The sequence below is a fragment of the Quercus suber genome, unplaced genomic scaffold, assembly GCF_002906115.3.
Source record: "Quercus suber isolate HL8 unplaced genomic scaffold, Cork oak 2.0 scaffold_253, whole genome shotgun sequence".
Lineage (NCBI taxonomy): Eukaryota > Viridiplantae > Streptophyta > Magnoliopsida > Fagales > Fagaceae > Quercus > Quercus suber.
This window is the reverse complement of record NW_027069709.1, coordinates 105,133-124,380: the sequence shown is the minus strand read 5'-3', so window position 1 is coordinate 124,380 and position 19,248 is coordinate 105,133. Positions and strand designations below refer to the sequence as shown.

At 32.9% G+C, this 19,248-nt stretch overlaps 1 protein-coding gene across 6 annotated transcripts; it reads left to right on the top strand.

Annotated features, from left to right (window-relative positions):
* Positions 1-4,563: 4,563 nt before the first annotated feature.
* On the top strand, positions 4,564-8,574 carry LOC136070701 (tRNA wybutosine-synthesizing protein 2/3/4-like). Of its 6 annotated transcripts, none has more exons than XM_065780992.1 (4): positions 4,564-4,932; positions 5,983-6,072; positions 7,167-7,242; positions 7,520-8,547. In XM_065780992.1, exons 1-4 carry the CDS (start codon positions 4,911-4,913, stop codon positions 7,581-7,583), a joined length of 252 nt encoding a protein of 83 aa, XP_065637064.1. In that variant the 5' UTR covers positions 4,564-4,910; the 3' UTR covers positions 7,584-8,547. The 6 variants fall into 6 exon arrangements, 2 of the variants coding, with proteins under 2 accessions (XP_065637064.1, XP_065637065.1); XM_065780993.1 differs by having other exon boundaries at positions 7,442-8,546; XR_010631935.1 differs by lacking the exon at positions 5,983-6,072 and having other exon boundaries at positions 7,633-8,544.
* The last annotated feature ends 10,674 nt before the right edge of the window (positions 8,575-19,248 follow it).

The following is a 19,248-nucleotide window of genomic DNA, read 5'->3' as shown; positions in this document are numbered from 1 at the left end:
AACCAGCCAATTTGCTCTTAATACGGTCGAGGATGTGCCCAAAATCCTGAGGAGTACCTGAATGCTTAATGGGAAAGCCCAAGTACTTCCCAAGAGTAGGGGTAGAGCGGAACCCCAGAATCTCACCCAACTCAATTCTCTTTTCGGGATCAACATTTGGAGAATAATAGACCCGGGACTTTTCATTGCTGATTTTCTGCCCGGAAAGCTCACAAAAGGAATCAAGAACATCCCTAATAGCCGTGCAATTCTTCCTATCTGCTTTGGCAAAAAGCATGAGATCATCCGCAAAGAAGACATGAGAGAATTCTGGACCGCCTTGGGAAGCTTTGACAGAATTCCAAAGTTTGGCTTTGCATTTTTCCTCTATTAGGGCCCCAAGGACTTCCATACATAAAATAAAGAGATAAGGGGATAGGGGGTCACCTTGTCGAATACCACGAGAAGGGTAGAACGGCTCTAATGCACCGCCATTTACCAAGATAGATATAGAGGATGAAGATACGCAGCTCATGATCAAGGAGACAAGCCGACTCGGGAATTTGTAGAGGTTCAAAGTATCCCTAATAAAGCTCCACTCCAAGCGGTCATACGCTTTCTCTAAATCCAACTTAATTGCCATCACTCCCCCTCAACCTTTTTTCTTTGCCATGGAGTGCACCAACTCTTGGACGATAATCGCATTGTCCACTCCTTGTCTCCCGGGTACAAAGGCCGACTGTAAAGGTGAGATTAAATCAAGTAGCAGGGGCCTAATCCGAGCCACAATAATTTTTGTCACAATCTTGTAAACGGTATTACAAAGACTAATGGGGCGGTAATTATTCAATGTCTCAGGATTTTTGCTTTTTGGGATAAGGGTGATCAGAGTCTTATTAAGGTACTCGGGAACAGCCCTTGTCGTGAAAATATGCTGAATCTCCTTTTTCACCGAATCTCCGACCAGCAGCCAAAACCGTTGGAAGAAACCAGCGTGTAGGCCATCCGAACCTGGCGCCTTGAAAGGCTTGAGTGCCCACAGACTAGCCTTAATTTCAGCATCAGAAACCGGCCTGTCAATGGCTATGGCATCCGCCTCACTTAGGCAAGTGGACCAACAGGGGGGGTTCCATTCTCCCAGGGAGGAGGAGAAAAGTCCAGAAGTGAAAAGGGCAGAGAAACCCTCTCTAATAAAATCTGAAATTTCTCTGTCCCCATTGATCCAATTCCCCATCCTGTCCTTCATGCACAAAATGCGATTTCTTCTCCTACGAACCAAGGCTGCTGTGTGGTAAAAAGAAGTATTCCTGTCACCCTCAACAAGCCAAAGGATCCTGGATTTCATCACCCAAAATTCTTCTTCAAGCTTGGTCACTTCCGCAAAATCACTTCTTAACATCTTCTCTAAATTGATAAGATGAGCATTCGGACAAACTGCCAGACTTTCTTTAATGCCCTTAAGCCTCGCAAGAATTCTTTTCTTTCTCTGAAACAGGTTGCCAAAGTGAGTACGATTCCAGCTATTAGCTTTCTCAGAGAAGGACCTAATAGCCTGTTGAAGGGTAGGCGGGTTGCACCAAGCTTCACGAACCATACCAGGAAATGAGGGGTGCGAGAGCCATATAGGTTGGAATCTAAAAGGTCTAGGAGCACGGGCATCTTGAGGCCTATTAAACAACAGCTTAATCGGGCAATGGTCCGAGTGAGTTTTCTCCAAATGAAGAACGGCTGCTTCAGGGTGAATGTTGTTCCATATAGGGTTAACAAAGACTCTGTCAATCCGTTCTTGAACAAGCTGAGACAGAGGTCTATGATTAGACCAGGTAAATCGAGGCCCCGCAAATCCCATATCAATCATGTTGCACACATTCAAGCAATACTGGAACCGAAGAGCTCTGTTAATACTTACTGCATTTCCTCCAAATTTATCCCCATTCATGAGAACCTCATTAAAATCACCTGCTATGACCCAAGGCAGAGAATGGAGGCTCGCCACAGTTTCTAAATTTTCCCAGAGAAGTCTCCGCTCAGCCAATCTAGGACTAGCGTATACAGCAGAGAGGAGCCAAGGTCCATTAGCTGTGGACGTCACAATAGCGTGGATCTCTTGCTCCGTAGATGACAACTCAGATAGTTCAACTTGGTCAGAATCCCAAAGCAGCCATAGGCCGCCAGAACGCCCAAGAGAATTTGCTACAATTGCTCCATCCATAGGGAGCCTATCTATAATTCTTTGAGCTCTGTCACCACTCAATAAGCAAGAAAATAAATTTTTTTCTTTGATAAGCATGTATTAGAAGACCATATTAATTAATAAACAAGCCATATTGCCCTCTCTCTCTGTCTCTCTCTCTCTCTCTCACACATGTATACATTTTGAATGGAAGTGCTGTGTTTCTTCCCTATACATGGCAAGAAAGAAACTTTGCTATGTATTTTCCAGTTTGTAATTGACAACTTCTTTTCTATCAACTTCTTACACAAAATCACCAAGAAAAAAAAAATCAAGAAAGAAGCTTGTTGGACGATCTCAAATATCAGTGCTGGGAATAATGGTCCAATACATGTATTTGATTCACTTTCTATATGAATTAACATTAGGATTCTTCCACGTGTTAAAACATGGTAATTCTGGATTTCCACAAAGATAGTGGAAGAACCACACACAACATTATATTTTGTATGTAAACCCACCTTTGGTTTGCAATTTTTAAGATTAATACAGGTTTGCATTTTTACCTTCTTGTTCATTTGGATTGATTTCCCTAAGACATTTGTTGTTGGGAAATTAATCCTTTTTTTTTAAGGCCTTTGAATGTATATAAATATAATATGATGTAATGTACTCGGGTTGGCTAGTTTTTTATTAATAAAATTTGTTCATTACCTATTGTTTCAACTGTGTGTGGTACAAATGAATGAAATAAACTTTAAATGCATTAGTTTTGGCTAATTATATTAGTATATTAAAAATTTAATTGAATATTTTAAATAATTAGAGGATATTTATTTAATCTTTGTAGTAAATTATGAGAAATATCATCTAATCTTTAACCAAGATATACTCTTAACATCTTTAAATACTGTTTTTGTTAAGATTGTTAACATTTTCATAATTATTTTATTTAATTTCATATTAATTAATTATTAAACTAATTATGACATCATTATTGTCTGCCCTCAGTCGAACCTCAAAAACGTTGAACCTCTTCCTTTTATAGTTCATTAAACAATCCAGGTTTTGAAACCATGGCTATAGATAGGCTATAAAACTGACAATTGTGGGCTTGAATGTGCTTCTTGTTGAATATACAACTAGTTTTAATACAACTTGCATTTGGTTCTTCACAAGGCTGCTAAAATGCTAGATGAATTTAATGTTTTAAAGTCTAAGGTGCCAATTATATTGTAACATTTTTTTAATAAAAGTGAATTACAGGTCTCCATTATTCCTTCTCAAGTAATTCATAAATTAAATAGCATAAAACTGTCACTCTTGGTTACTTTTAATATTTCAATTAAGAATTCTTGTTTTACATGTATTGCAGACCACATATTATAACTAGAATTCTGTATTTTACTATGAAACAAAGAGTGGTGTAACCAATTTCAATAGTTGGGAATTGGTGCTACTTCCTGACCTTGTTCTACATAGGCAATTACTATGTTTTGCGTGGTTGTTTAACAATGCTATTTGACATCATGGAAATCTATTTTTTACTATAATTGCATATGCTGTATATAGTTGTTATACATTAGCATTTATCACGTCCTTTTTGGGTTTTGCCCATATGTTGTTGGCTTCTTGGAAAACTAATATCATGATGCACTTTGCTTCAAGATGAAAGAAAAACTTGTCAGACGGCTTTGGTTTTGTAACATTTGCTGATGAAATTTCAGCCAAGTAGGCAGAAAGTGCATAGGATACTTGGGTAGGAGGTGTGTCAGTGTGAAATATGATTAAATGTTGTACTGCTAATATTTCTGGTAATCTCAAAAATGTCTATTATTGGCAATGGTCATTCGCTTGGGCCAAATAGGCACCCATGTGGGTTTGCCTGTATCAAATGAATGAGCCTCAAAAGTTCCTTATGCAGAGTTATTTGGGCTACTGTCTATCAATATGGTCTCTGTGTAACTCAAGAGTTCATAGAGGAGAAATCAAAACAAAGGAAAGTATAGCGAAGAGTGTGAGAAAAGATGTCAAGTTTAAAATGATGTTTAAATGAAGTGGCTGCAACTCTATCCTAAACAAGTTTTCCATTCTAACAGGGGTATACCTCATTCCATCCTTCATGACTTTTGCTTAAAAGTGTGCTAGTTTCTAAGTTTGTGATTGGTTTGTTAGCAAAAACAGTATATTGGGTTTGATTAGCAGCAAATTCAGTATGATGTTGTAGTTCAGTTTGAAGACTCGTGTCTTTGTGTTAGACTGTGTAGAACTGGGTTGGAATAATGTCAACAGTCAATGCTGTTTTTATCTTGAATAGGGAGTTTATGTCAGAGTAGATGCCCTTGTTGTGGGATAGCTGAACTCTTATGCTCTGTTTGGATGTTTAAAAAAGGAGAAGGAGTAGAGTAAAGGGAGGGAGAGTAATTCAATTACCTTATTTGGAAGTATTTTAAGAAATGAGGGGGAGGGGTTTCAACTACCTCTAACCTCTCATTTTTAATTCTCCAAATTGGAGAGATTTGGATAGAGCGTAGAGTAGATAAATTATTGACCAAATGAATTCCCCAATTTTCCCTTTCTAAATTAACAAAATTACAAACCGATTATATAAAGGAAATTCACGTTATTTCTCTCATCAGTCTCAAGTTCCTCTCAACTTTCTCAGCTTGAAGACACCGCTGCCTCTCTCTCACACAATTTCTTCCACACTTCACGTTGTCTCTCTCTCACACAACTTCTTTACAATCAATCGTCTCTCATGCCTAGTTTTTCTTTCAGAGGTAAACTCTGTTTTTCTTTTTGTTTCATGGGTTTCTTTTGAGTTGGATCAAATAATTATGTTCTTAAAATTGTGATTTTATTGGGTAATTTCTTATTAATTGTGATTTTATGGGGGTCATAACATGTTATTTGTGGGTGGGTTTCGGATCTGATTGCTATTTTTACTTAAATTTTAAAGTTTCAAAGTATTGCTCATAACGTTTTTGATAAAGCGCTTGAGTGAGTCTAGATTGTGAACTCACATAAATTTGTATATTGTAGCTATATATGGATCTATGTTTCTTGTTTTTTTTTATTGGGTAATTTCTTGTTTTTTGTGAATGGGTTTCTCATTTGGGTTTTTTTTTTTTTTTTTTTTTTACTAGAATTGTAAAGTTTCAAAGAGTTGCTCACAATGTGTTTGATAAATTGCTTGTTTGATTGTGCATGATTTAACTCACGTGAGTTTGTGCAGCATCTCACTGTGTTGTTCTCTCTCTCTTTGCTTTTATTTATTTATTTTTTTATATGTCATCATGAAGGAATCTAATGATTGAAACTAAACAATGAGTTGTCGGGAGTTACTCAACATCATGAAAGATTTTCATATGATTAGATTGTGCCATGCTCTATATAATTAATGACATATAAAACACAACCTGAGATGCTGTTGCATATTCACCTGTCTTTCTGTGTGTGTCTCACGCTTCATTATCCAGGAGCACATTTTTTTATATGTACTCTGTTGCTCTAGTTGCATATTCACATGTGCCTTTCTGTGTGTGTCTCACGCTTCATTATCCAGGAGCACATTTTTTTATATGTACTCTGTTGCTCTAGTTGCATATTCACATGTGCCTTTCTGTGTGTGTCTCACTCTTCATTCCAAAGTTCCAAATATTACTTGATAAAGTATCAAAGTTGTATTTTTTTTTTCTCTGTTCTTTGTCTTAGGTGTGCTGTTGTTTACTTAACTCTGATTTTTCTGGCTTTTGTATGTCATTTTATAATCTGATACTATGCTATCTCAACCATGATTCCTTCCTGAGCAGTGTGTAATCTATCACCAGGATATTATTTACTGTGTCACTTGCATAATCTTCCCCTTGTTGGACTTCAGCTATATAGTGCAAGTTGGATAAATGAGTTGTTGGGAACTGGTATACGAAAGTGCCTCTGCATCACTTTTTTTAACATATTAGAATTTCTTCCTTTAAGAAGTGTTTAGATACAAAATTTGTGCCTCATCTGATTTGGTCAGTTCTTGCTTTAGAGAGTTTTTTCCCTTTTAATTTTTTCTCATCTTTCTGCTATGTTACTTAATGAGTGTTTTTTTGAATCTCTACCACAGTGTATCTAGGAGTATAGAGTGAGGTCTATTAACTTTTTTTTATCCGTAAAATGTTTTATTTCGGTGGAGTTAGGTCTATTGCTGAACCCTTTCATATGCTCTTTCTTCAGTGGACTGAGTCTTAAGACACGTAAATCGGGTTTTATTTAATTTGATTGGGATCCAAAATTGGTGGAGCCAGAAAGCTTGGAAATTTTTTTTAGGCCATAATTTATAGATTTGAGACTTGAGAGGATGTTGTTTCATTGGATTAAGATATGGACTTTATTTATATATGAAATGTGAACCGTGTGCGAAACTGTCATGCATCCCACTAAAGCCGTAAGTCACTGCTATTGCCTCTTGGAGACCAGAACCTTTGTTTATTGAGCAACTTAAAGGTTGTTTAACATAAAAAGAAGTATAATGTTATGGAGGAGAGATGTTCTCTTGCCATGGATGCATAGTTTGCTACTTTGAAAGTGCAATTGAAAGAAGGTATAGAGGAAACATACAGGAAAAAATGGCATGATAAATGATGAGGGTAAGACCAAACTTTCATCAAAACAGAAAATTTTGGCAGTTTATTAAAAAAAAAATATATATATATATATATTTTTTTTTTAAATAACTGACTCTATTTGTATTTCTTGAAATAGTTTTTTAAATTTCTTTAAACTTTAATCATAGAATTTTACTTAGACTAATAGAAAACTATTTTAATAATTCTACTTAGACTAAGGGCTAGTCACATGGCAACTTGGATTAGTGACATGTTAGGTCAACAAGGGCGCAAAAAGGAAAAGTTTGCAATGGCTGATATTTTACATTGGTCCAAAAGGAAAAGTTTATCATGAAAACATGCATTAATGTACAAGAAGATAGACTGCTCTCATTGATTCCTTTCGATTTTCTGCATGGCAGGTGTTGCTGATCGTGTTTGTCTTGGTCTCATTCCAACAAGTGAGGGTAGTTGGGTCACTGTTGTAAGGGCATTAAGGTAACTGCCAATACTCTGTATATGGTTCCATTCAATCACTTGTTTTTTTTGTTTTGTTTTGTGGTCCAAAATGTCTTCAGCTTCCAAGAAATGTTTAAGACTGCATTACTTCCAATTTTTGTTATTTACTTTTCAAAATGTTTAAAATTTCTAAGTATCCTTTCATTGCATTGTTTCTTGTTGCTATTTCATTTTGTAGTTTGAAACATCTCAAATGTCCAGGAAATGTTTCAAATTCTGAACAACCTCAATGTTAAAACTTCCATTCCTGGCTTAGGTTTTGTTTCCAACTATACATTAATTTCCACGAGATTCTTTCTTATCCAAGGCATGTGGACTAGAATATTAAAGTTTCAAAGAGTTACTCACAATGTGGTCACAATCTGACAGCAAGTTGAAATGAGCTGTCTTACGGAGTTCCAACCCAGAAAAAAATAATTTTAGCATGTTGCATTTTGCACAATTACTTGATTGGTGCAAATTCGAATGATAGAATTCTTCATGAGGTGGACAAAGAAATTTTAAACAATCCTGAACCCCATGAACAACTTGGTGCGCAAAAAGAGAGAAATAATGATGATGCTGCCCAAGGAGAGATTTTAAGAAAATAGCAACTGATATGTGGAGAGATTATACATCCAACCCAACTTGATGTTATTCTAAATTTAATAATTGTAGACAAATGCTTCTAGTGGATTTAGAACTATGTCTTTGTTTGAATGGGCTGATTCTCATTAGAATTGTTTTATTATTTAATTTTCTTTTTATGGACTTATCCTTTTGTATATGATATATTTAATTTGCTTGGGATAAACTATTGAATGAGTTTTGATTGTGACTTGAGAACCTGTTTCTTCTTGTGAGGTTTGTGTGAGACTTTCCTCTTTAGTATGCAAAATGAATTATTCCTCTATATTGTGTTAGAGCAGCACTACCACAGCAAGTTCCAGTTTTTTTAGTATAATTTTAATAAACTTCATTCACTTTGACAACGGCAATTTAAATACTCTTTACTGGTATAGGTGCTAGTTTAAATTGTCTTGTTGTTGTACAGGAATTTCAGGCCCTAGTTTAATCTTGTTTGTAAATGATTACGCTCTCTTTTTTGGCTTGGTCTGGACTGGCCTTAGTTGTTGGACCATTTGAATTTCGATATTTTTTATTGAAAGTTTTAGACCCTGTTCTATTAAAAAAAAATAAAAAAATTTGCTTTATTAATTAGATGGACAAGGCATTCTCAATGGGCTCTATGTTTGGCAAATTCCAGTATCTCATGTTATGATTCAAAGTGGCATTGGTCCCTAAACGGATAAGTATGGTCATGAAAAAAAATGTTTTAGTGTGTGAAATTTTGCATTTTTTTTTTTTTTGAGAAATTATATACTGGATTATTGTTGCTACTGCTGTAATTGAAATCAGACCTTTTGATGGTCCTGCATCAATTAAAAAGCCAAAGAAACTTTGTTGAATATATATATATATATATATATATATATTATAACTACAATTAATTTCCCAAGCATCTTTGTGTTTTCTGGTTTGGTGCTCCATTTTACGGGACATCGAATAGTTCTGCTTGCTGTCATTATTGATGCCATGTTGTAAATTAGAAAATATTTACAATGTTATGCTATTGCTGTTGACACTGCCTCTCCTTCAGATCATGCTCATGTGATTGGTAAGACGCCAGTGAATTGACCATTATCTTCTGGACGTAAAGAGGACTTGTTGATGACTGCAGAAATGGAGGTTGGTTTTGCTTCTGCTGATGACTGTGCTGTTAAGCCTTTGATGAGTTCACCTGCTAAGTGAGGAAAGAGGTTTTTCATGCTTCAAGGATGTATTCCAATTTAAGCTACTATTGATAATGTACGGCTGCATTTCAGTCAGTTTGACTATGTTTTGGTCGTGTATCTTCCCAAGGTAAAAGTAGTTGACAACGTTTTTATAAATGCTTAAACCATGGCCTTGCACCACGTAATAAGATGTGTTGTTAAACCAGCTTGGGCATGTTTAAGGTTTTATAATAGGCTTGCTTTCAAAGCAATACTATTACCACCTTATCTATATAGATTCAATATTGCACAACACTAGTAATGGCTGAAATCAAGATGTTGAGATATATGACTACAAGAGGGAAAATGAACACCTGATGAACGCTTATAGGTAGCACCAATTTGAAAACAAATGAAACATTTTGCTAAATTCATCCTGGGATGCAAATTGAAAATTAGTAATAGCTTAGAGGCTTTTCTTGGTACTAATTGTAATTGACAACATGGTTTTTTTAAGTTGCCATTTGCACATCATGGAAACTCATTTTGTACTGTAATTGCATATTTTGTATTTGATGTAGGACAGAATCTACAATTTAATTTTTGTAATTTATTAATTTATTATATTTTTATGTAATTTTCGTTATTTTAAGTTTAGGGTTATTATTTCCTTGTTTTTAGGTGCTTTTAATACTTTCTAGGTCAAATTAGGTTCCTATTATGGTTGGGTATTAATTAAGATTTATTTTATAGTAATATATTTTCTTGTTTGTCTCTCTATTTTCTCTAGTGGATTCCAGACTATCTCTCCTTGTAGATTCAACTTACTCTCGTGGATTTGAATTATTTTTCAAAAGCAAACGTGTTTTGTTTCTTATTTTCTAGAAGTAGACGTGTTTTGCTTCTTGTCACTTTCACACCCGTATCAATTGATATTAGAGCCTTAACTTATCCTGGTACAATGGCTAACGTATAAGACGGTAGCAGTTCCGGTGACAAAAAATATAGCAAGTATTACGTGGCATACAACAACCACTCACAAATATTTTTGCTAGGATGGCATCATTGGAGAATGGAAACAATAAAGATAACTATAACATAGACGTAACTCACGAGCAACCTATTGGTAAGCAAATTTCATATAGGCCCTATAAAAGAATTGCAAGTTTTAAGGGTTATATATATATATATATATATATAGATTTTCTTAATTGTTTACTTGATTTAGAGGATTTATTTGATTATGAGAATATTTCTTATAGGAGAGAAGTTAGAATTGCTTTGTATAAACTTGGTGTACGTTGGTGGGAACAAATACAGTATAATAGAATTAGATGAGGTAAAGACAAAATTCATTAATGGCCAAGGATGAAAAAGTGGCTTGCTATCAAATTTTATCCTTTCGATTGTGATGAACTTTTGTCATATACAAAGCAAAATTATTGGCCAAGAAGTTCATACTTGAATTATTAAGAGCCATATATTCCCCCATTAAGGGAGAAATTACATGTTGAAGAAAATACTTTTCTTGAAGATTATGTAGAAGTCAAAAAAGAAGTTGATAAGTCAAAAACGTATTGACCCCTTGTAATTAAATTAATTGATTAATTAGCCAAGTTATTAATTAATTAAATTAATATGCAAAGCATGTGGTAGTACAAACAAATCACCAATAACTAAAGTATGCAGCGGAAAATAAATTAACACGGTGATTTGTTTACGAATGGGGAAAATCTATACGGCAAAAACCCCACTAGGTGATTTTAAGGTCACCACTCCCGAAATTCCACTATTATCACAACAAGCGGTTACAAGTAAAGGAATCCCAGTACTTTATACCAAGTTATAGTTGAACCCTTACCCCAATACCCAATTGGACTTCTTCTATAATGACAATTTCTCTTTGTAATGCACGGCTCCCAATATGTGACTAACCAATTACGCGAATCCCAGTATGCGACTTCAACACCAACTAAAGAAGATCATTGGCTGTAAAGTTCTTCAGTTCATTCCACGATGAAGATCAAGAAGATGCTTGGTCACAAAACCCTACGATGTACAAACACAACAACTTCTTCACAAGAATGATGAACTAGGGCAAAACTTTGTCTCCGATCACAATTTACTTGAACAAACTTTGCTCAATACTTGTGCAACTTGTGAACTCTTTGACGACCCTTAAAATAATCCTTTTATATGTCTAGGGTTAGGAGAAAAGAAGACTCAAAGACATATTCACGGAACCCAAGAAAATCATATCAGAATTCTGAAATTCTTAAACCTCGACAGATAAGAGCTGTCGAGCACACGGGCTGAGACAACTTTCTTAAGCTCGATAGATGCAACTGTCAAGCCAACTGTCGAGCTTTAATGATTTTGCACTATTCAGCTTGTTTCTTGGACAGACTTGAATGGTTTTATCACTTGATCTTGAAATCTTGTTTTTTGAAGTATTAAAAACACCTAAATCAACCCAATTACAAGTGTATTTTGTCAAATGATAAGCCAATTACATAAAAGAAAGACATATGTTCTTAACAAGTGAAACACACATGTCCTAACAATCTTCCCCTTTGGCAATCTGTGGCAAAACCACAATAAACAAATGAGCATATGAGAGAAGTCATAAACCACTCAACTCATATTCACTTGTTGAATACAATAAAATCTATCCTAACACAAACTCTTAAAAAGCTTTGTAATAAGAGAGTTTATAGCAAGTAGACTTTGATAACCTGTATTTCTGAAACACTTTAAACAAAACTTATCAAGGCATCTTTGTGTGAAACAGAATAATAGATTGCATACAAGTAATAAGAAGTATGTGCATAAAGAGAGAAAAGAAACAACACATGTAAGGGTAAGTGAAAGAAAAATACATCAACATATAAAGAGAATAAGTACAATGTATATCAAAAATGGTCACAAGACCCAATGTACAAGAAAAAATGTATCTAAAATAGAAAGAAAAGAAAAGATACATAACATCCTCACTACATCTCTCATATCAACACTCCCCCTAACAAAATAGTCTTATACTAACTCTCCCCATTGGACCCACTTTTTCTATCCTCCCAAATTGGGAGGGAAATGAGGAGGGAAAAGTGATGAGAAATGCAGTTCACACAAATACCCCCACTTTATTACACTCACCTACCCCTCTCACTTTCCCACTATTATATAACAAGGACATAATAGTCAATTTATATAAACTACATTTTTCATTCTCCCATTTTTCTCTCCAACCAAACAAAAAAGTTTTATACCCTCCCACTTTTCCACCCCTCCAACCAAACACACATGAGGAAAAATCAAATATTTTCTATCCTCCCACTTTTTCATCCTCTTACTAATTTTTCATCCTCTCACTTTTCCATCTCTCCAACCAAAGGAACCCTATAAAGGGTGGGGACTAGGGAAGGGTTGGTGGTAGGACGTCAAATAAAGGTTGTTCATCTTTTTGACTTGGACCACTTAATGGAAACATAAAAGTAAGTTAAGAAAAATATATATATATAAATAAATAAATAAAAAGAGGAGAAGAAGAGGAAGAAGAAAAAGCCTTTTTGGCCTAATAGCATCATTTTAGGAAATATTTAGTAAAAAAACACCAGGTCAAACTTATTTAGTTATGTAGCATTTTTTTTTTTTTTTGAAACTTGAGTTTGGTAAATTTGAGATTCACTTGGAACTTGAGTTTAACAAACTCGAGTTTCACTTTACTAGACTTGAGCTCTAAAAGAGTGTTACATAATTAAGTAAGTTTGGTCAGTCAGGTTATGCTATTTAGAAAATCTTTAAAAGAAAGAACAAGCAGCTTTATCCAACATTTAGAAACTTTCAAGTAATGACATGCATTTTTTCAATAAAGAGAAGACTTCTCGTTCTAGGTTTAGTATATTACTTTGTAAAAAAGATTGGGTTCCAAGTTAGTCTAGTGTAAATTAAGACAATCAATTAACAATTTTAATCAATTACTCAATATTATCGCCAAAATTACCAAGACAAAATACCAATCACACACAAACACAAGAATTTACGTGAAAAAACCATTTCTCCTTAAAGGGAAAAAATCACAAGAAATACTCCGAATAAAATTCACAATTGTAAAATCAATTATAAAATTTGAAATTTATCAACCTTATGTATGTCTTATAGCTAAAGAAAACTCTCACTGTTTTTTTTTTTTTTTTTCTTTCACACACTATTTTTCTTCTTGACTGCGCTTACCACAAAACCTTATTCACTACTATGCATATTGCGAGTTCTCTCTCTTTTTTTGCTTCACTTTGCAACATTAATTAAAGTCTCACAAATTTTCATTGATTTGTGCGCTTTACAAAATTTGTTGTCAACAACACTCAAATTTTGTTGTCTCTCCCCTTGCATTACCTCCCAAGCAAAAATCTCATTTCAAGGAATAGCCTTGTTTTCCACACCAAGACAACCCGAAAATAATCAATTTAATTTTTCCTTCTTTAACTAAGAAATCCAATTAACTTTCCAACTCACAATTGGATGTTGAGACAATTGCCCAACAAAAATGGAACTTTAAACTATTAACTTCAAAGCAATCACTCAATTAGAGTAAGAATAGCTTTTGTGGGCCACATCAAACCTTTTTTGTGCATGTGAGTGCTGATTAATGTTGCATCTTGAGTCCCCACGCTTCACATTCTTCAATGTGTTTAATAGGTTCTTAAGTTGCTCATTGTTAGGGAGACTCCAATTGATCAGTAAGATAACATAGCATATTATGACATCATTTAACCTAAAAACTTAAGCCAATGAGTTTATGTCCAATTATGTTATATTAATCACTCACTATTGTCATGATTATTCAATATGGAACTTCACCACTTAACCAACTCGGTACTCACATGTGAATATTTCAAAACTTGTTTGGACCTTAATGTGAGAAAGGAGAAATGAGAAAAACAATTTGGCAATTAAGAGAGAGAGAGAGAGAGAGAGAGAGAGAGAGAGAGAGAGAGAGAGGCAGGTAAAAGAGTAATTAAGAAAAAATTAATATTGACATAGATTAATTAAATACTTTTTTTTTCAAATGTCTCCACAATGACTAGTTTAGTGTGTTTTATTTTGAACTTAATTGGCACTTAATGCCAATATCATGGACATTGGATACCAATATGATACAATATCAACAAGTAACAAGGCAAATATTTTAAATATAGGACCTGGACTAAAAGGGCCAAGGATACAACAGCATATATATATATATATATGAGGGTACAATTATTGGAAATATATAGGAAAAGTACTTCAATGAATATAATTAAATTCTCCTTAATATAATTTAATATGTTGTCTTTTCTACACAATACTTATCGTATTAAAACCACCTCACATATTAGCATTGCAGCATAATTAATTGCATCTACTCCCAATTGCCATCACCATTGTCTTTAGAAATGGTCATGTGTAATTTTACAATGAGACTAAGCAAATTACTAGCTTGTATTCAATTGTAAAATCTTATATTGAAAAAATTATAGCTACAATGTGAATGACCAAAATTCACAGGTAATCTATTTTTTTTTTTTTTTATATCATCCTAAAATAACTTGTATTTTGAATGGGAAAAATAAGATGGAGGGATCAAAATTCACAAGTAATTCATTCATATTAATCCAAGAATACATTCAATTGTATACTCAATTTTATAACATGTTTAAGTAGTTGATTATAAATGGTAGGGCGGAAACTTTCTGTTCACAAATTTTTATATGAACTTATCTTTTTTTTTTTCTTCTAAAACTCACATAAATTATTTTAATAAATCTTAAATTAAGTGTGCAATTTTTTATTTTTTGGGCAAACAAATGCATATATTAAAGAAGCTAAGTCCTTCCAAACCGACTCGAAAGAGAATTAGAGTTTCTAAACTCTATAAAAAATGAAAGACGAGAATGTGGTTCCTCATACAAAATTGAGTGTTTTTCACCTCCCTTCTTTTTTCTTTTTCTTTTTTTTGATAGCTTCTAAGTATTTTCTTATGCATATGGAGGCCTACACGTATGGAGCTCACGTGGAAAAAGCAGCTAAAGTTGGGCTTGATGGTCAAAGAAAACAGAAGAAGAAAAAGAAAGTGACATAAAAAAGAAAAAGGTGTGAAGCATAATCTTGCAAAGTACCAATTAAAAAAAATTAAATATTTATTTATTATTTTGTTGAATTAATCATATTTATTAATAATTTTTTAAAAAAAAATTGTATTATTTTTAATAATTTAAAAAAATAAAGATATTATTATTCAATTAATTATCCCCAGTTACAAAGTAACATTATTGTTCACTTTTAATAAATTGTAATATTAAGTGAGTGCATTTTGTACTAGATTCCGTCTGCATTTTGTATTGTGATATTGAGTGACATTATTGCATTTTGTTTTTATTTTGGATAGCTTCCTGGTGTTTTCTTGCGCATAGGGAGGTGCGCAGATGGTACGCACGTCCACGTGAAAAAAGCAAAAGTTGGTTTGACAATAAATAAAGAAGGAAGACTTTATGCGACAATTTATGGTGGGATGCCCACTTGCCCACCGACACTAATAAAAAATTATTTGATGGGTCATATAAAATCAACTTTTGACCCATCTTCCACGTCCTCATACAATTTTTTTTTCTTTTAGAAAAAAAAAAAAAAAAGGTAGATTCCGTATGCCCGGGGCCCTCCTCTTCCCAGTGCTTATAAGATCACCTCACTTATTAGCATAATAGCATTACAGCATTATTGTATTGAAGAAATTATAGTTAAAGAGTGGATGGCTACTTTATTAATAGAAAAGTACATATACCATTTCATCTTTACAGTTTTATTTGGCTAACCATTTTCTTTTTATTTTAGGACAAAATTTGCCAAAGGCTCTACCTCCATTAATTATTCTTTTATTAGATGTAAATTTTTAATAATGCGCGGTTGAATTACATTTTCTTTTTATATATTTCATGTTTACAAAATTTTCAGATGAATAAAGATCAATAGCTATATCATCAATTAAATTTTAAAATTTTAAAATTTTGTAATCTAAAATTATGCATTAAAAATAATTTTATAAATCGAATAGTAAATAACATATAATTGACATTAAATTTAATATGCATATTATAAATATAAAAAACAGGCACTCCAGCAAATAGATTTTCAAAATATATAAACATGTTATTTTTTTAGTAGGAACTGTTGCTATTAGTTACAAACAAACTTTGTCCTTTATTTTTTTTTAAAGAGTATTATTTAACAAAAATAACCCAAAGAGGAACTGGCATTCACAAATAATCCATTCAAATAAATATAAGTATAAATTCAATTTTATACTCAATTTTACAATATATTTAAGTGGTCCATAGGTTAGAAACTTGTTCCCCATTTTTTGCATCAACTTATCACCCTTTTTTTTCCATTTTGATAAATTATGATATTTTGAGTGAGTGCAATTGCGAAAGTGGCCGTCGCCTTCCTCCTCCATACGTTTAAAGTGTTTAATTTCTTTTTCTTTTCTTTTTTTGGATAGCTTCCGGGTGTTTTCCTGTGCAAGCACATGGAAGTCTGCACAATTGGAGCCCACGTGAAAATAGCTACAAGTGAAACTGACAAATGTGAAATGTGAAATGTCACTAACTTAACTTGTCCGGCACGGTCAAAACATGAACGAAAAAGCCAGACCTTATGGGGGGTGAAAATGACCAACTTGATAGACAAAAAAAAAAGTGAGTAGGACTACGTCATAAATATTTACCAAAATGTATTATTAAATATAAAAATTAAAAATTTTAGAATAAATGAATCATAAAAAAAAGTGTCTCACAATAATAAATAAATAAATAAACATGAACAATTTACATTTTATACTTAATAATATTCTTATAAAAATTTTTAAAGAGTTAATAAAATATAAAGATGACTATTAATAGTATTTAAATTATATATATCAAAATTATATTATGCATCTTATTGTGTATGCATATTTATGGAGCTACAAGCTACTTCGTATTAATCCAAAAATACATTCACTTGTATACTCAATTTTATAACATGTTTAAGTAGTTGATTATAAATGATAGGGTGGAGACTTTCTGTTCACAACTTTTTATATGAACTTTTTTTCTTTTTTTCTTTTTCTTTTTTTAACAACTCACATAAATTATTTTAATAAATCTTGAAATTGAGTCTGCAAATTTTTAAAATGATGTGAAAACTATGGTTTAAAAAGTGTTGCTGAAACACGTGTTTACAATATTTATAAAGTAAAAAAATGTGTTTAGTACTATATTTCAAATAACATGTTTCAGTGTGTGAAAAAAAAAAAAACATAATTGTGTGTTTATTTTTAAAAGGATGACAAGCACAATACCATTTAATATTTTTTTATTTGAGGAGAAAGAAGTCAGTTTCTGTTTTGTCTAATCAAGTGGGCTTCATGGTTTTTAACATATTTACAAAAGTGCTATTGAGCAATGTTATTTGAAAACTGAAAATTGGTAAGATGAGTTTTCTAAATTTCATGTTTAAACACCTTAAAATGAGCAATGTAACTCAAACACTTTAGTAAAAAACACCCTTACCAAATGTGTTTTTTTTTTGTTTTTTTTTTTTTTATTTTTTTTTTATAGCTCATAGTTTTTAGTGTTCAAACACTAAAAAACTATTGTTCAAATACCCCAATCAAATAGGGCCTAAGTCCTTACAAACAGACTCAAAAAAGCATTAGAGTTTCTAAACTCTATAATAATAAAAAATGAAAGATGAGGATGTGGTTCCTCATACAAAATTGAGTGTTTTCTTCTTCTTCTTTTTTAGCATCCAGGTATTTTCTTATGCATATAGAGGTCTACACATATGGAGTCAACACGGAAAGAGCAGCTAAAGTTAGGCTTGATGGTCAAAGAAAACAGAAGAAGAAGAAAGGGACAAAATTGGTAACTAAACATAAAATTCTAATTATATAATTAGTTGTTAACGTTTTCAAACTATATTTTTTACTAGCATCTCGAGTTTTAAAGGCTCGATTTTGGCCTATAAATCGAGTCTCAAAGACTCGATTTTCATGGCCTAATCATATCTGATGTGGCATATTTTTCCACGTGGCGATCACATGAAAATCAAGTTTCTTAGACTCGATTTCTAACACAAAAAAAAAATTAAAAAAAATTCTAAGTCCATGTACCGAAATACCCAAAAACAAATTTCAAAAATCTCAAACACATCAATCTTAATCAAAACTCAGATCAGAGGGAGAGAAAGCCTCACCAGCCAGGTGCGGCCGGGGTTGGCGTGCGGCCTGGGCCTCTAGGTCGCGCGCGGTGGTCCGATCTGATCTTCTCCTTCTGGTTTTTTTTTTTTTTTTTTTTTTCTAGGTTGTTTCTCTATTTTGTACCTCTCTTATTTGTTTATATTTATAAGAGTTGGAAATCGAGTATTAGAAACTCGATTTTCATGTGGTCGCCACGTGAAAAAATATGCTACATCAAATATGATTAGGCCATGAAAATCGAGTCTTTAAGACTCGATTTATGTGCCAAAATCGAGCATTTGAAACTCGAGATGCTAGTAAAAAATATAGTTTGAAAACGTTGACAACTAATTATATAGTTAGAATTTTATGTTTAGTTACCCATTTCGTCCAGAAGAAAAAGTGACAAAAAAAGGAAAAAATTGTGAAGCATAATCTTACAAATTATCGATCACCAAAAAAAAAAATTAATATTTATTTATTATCTTATTAAACTAGTATTTTATTAATAAAGTTTTTAAATAAAATTTGTATTATTTTTATTAATTTTATTAAAAATAAAGATATTATTGATCAATTAAAGTATCCCCAGACTTCAATGAATTATGATACTGAGGGAGTCCATTTTGCATTAGATTTCGTGTACAAAGTGCCCTTACCTTCCAGCTATTTTCCTAACATTTTTCGTTTTCCTTTTATTTTGTTTTGGATAGCTTCCAAGTACTTTCTGGAGACATACGAAGGTTTGCACAGATGGAGCTCACGTCCACGTGAAAAAAGCAAAAGTTGGTGACAATAAATAAAGAAGAAAGACTTTATGCAAAAATTGATAGTGGGATGGCCACCGACTCTAATAAAAAATTAATTGATAGGTGATAGAAAATGAACTTTTGAGTTTTGACCCATCTGCCACGTGAGGATGAGGTTCCTCATACAATTTTTTTTTTTTTTCTAGAAAAGAAAAAATCGTATGGACGT

What these genes read in the sequence shown, in the direction of transcription:
- LOC136070701 (XM_065780992.1), top strand. Translation starts at nt 4,911, where the DNA reads ATGCCTAGTTTTTCTTTCAGAG. An exon ending in AAATGAGTTGTTGGGAACTG is followed by an intron (nt 6,073 to 7,166) that starts GTATACGAAAGT and finishes TCTGCATGGCAG; the next exon opens with GTGTTGCTGATCGTGTTTGT. An exon ending in ACTGTTGTAAGGGCATTAAG is followed by an intron (nt 7,243 to 7,519) that starts GTAACTGCCAAT and finishes TTCCTGGCTTAG; the next exon opens with GTTTTGTTTCCAACTATACA.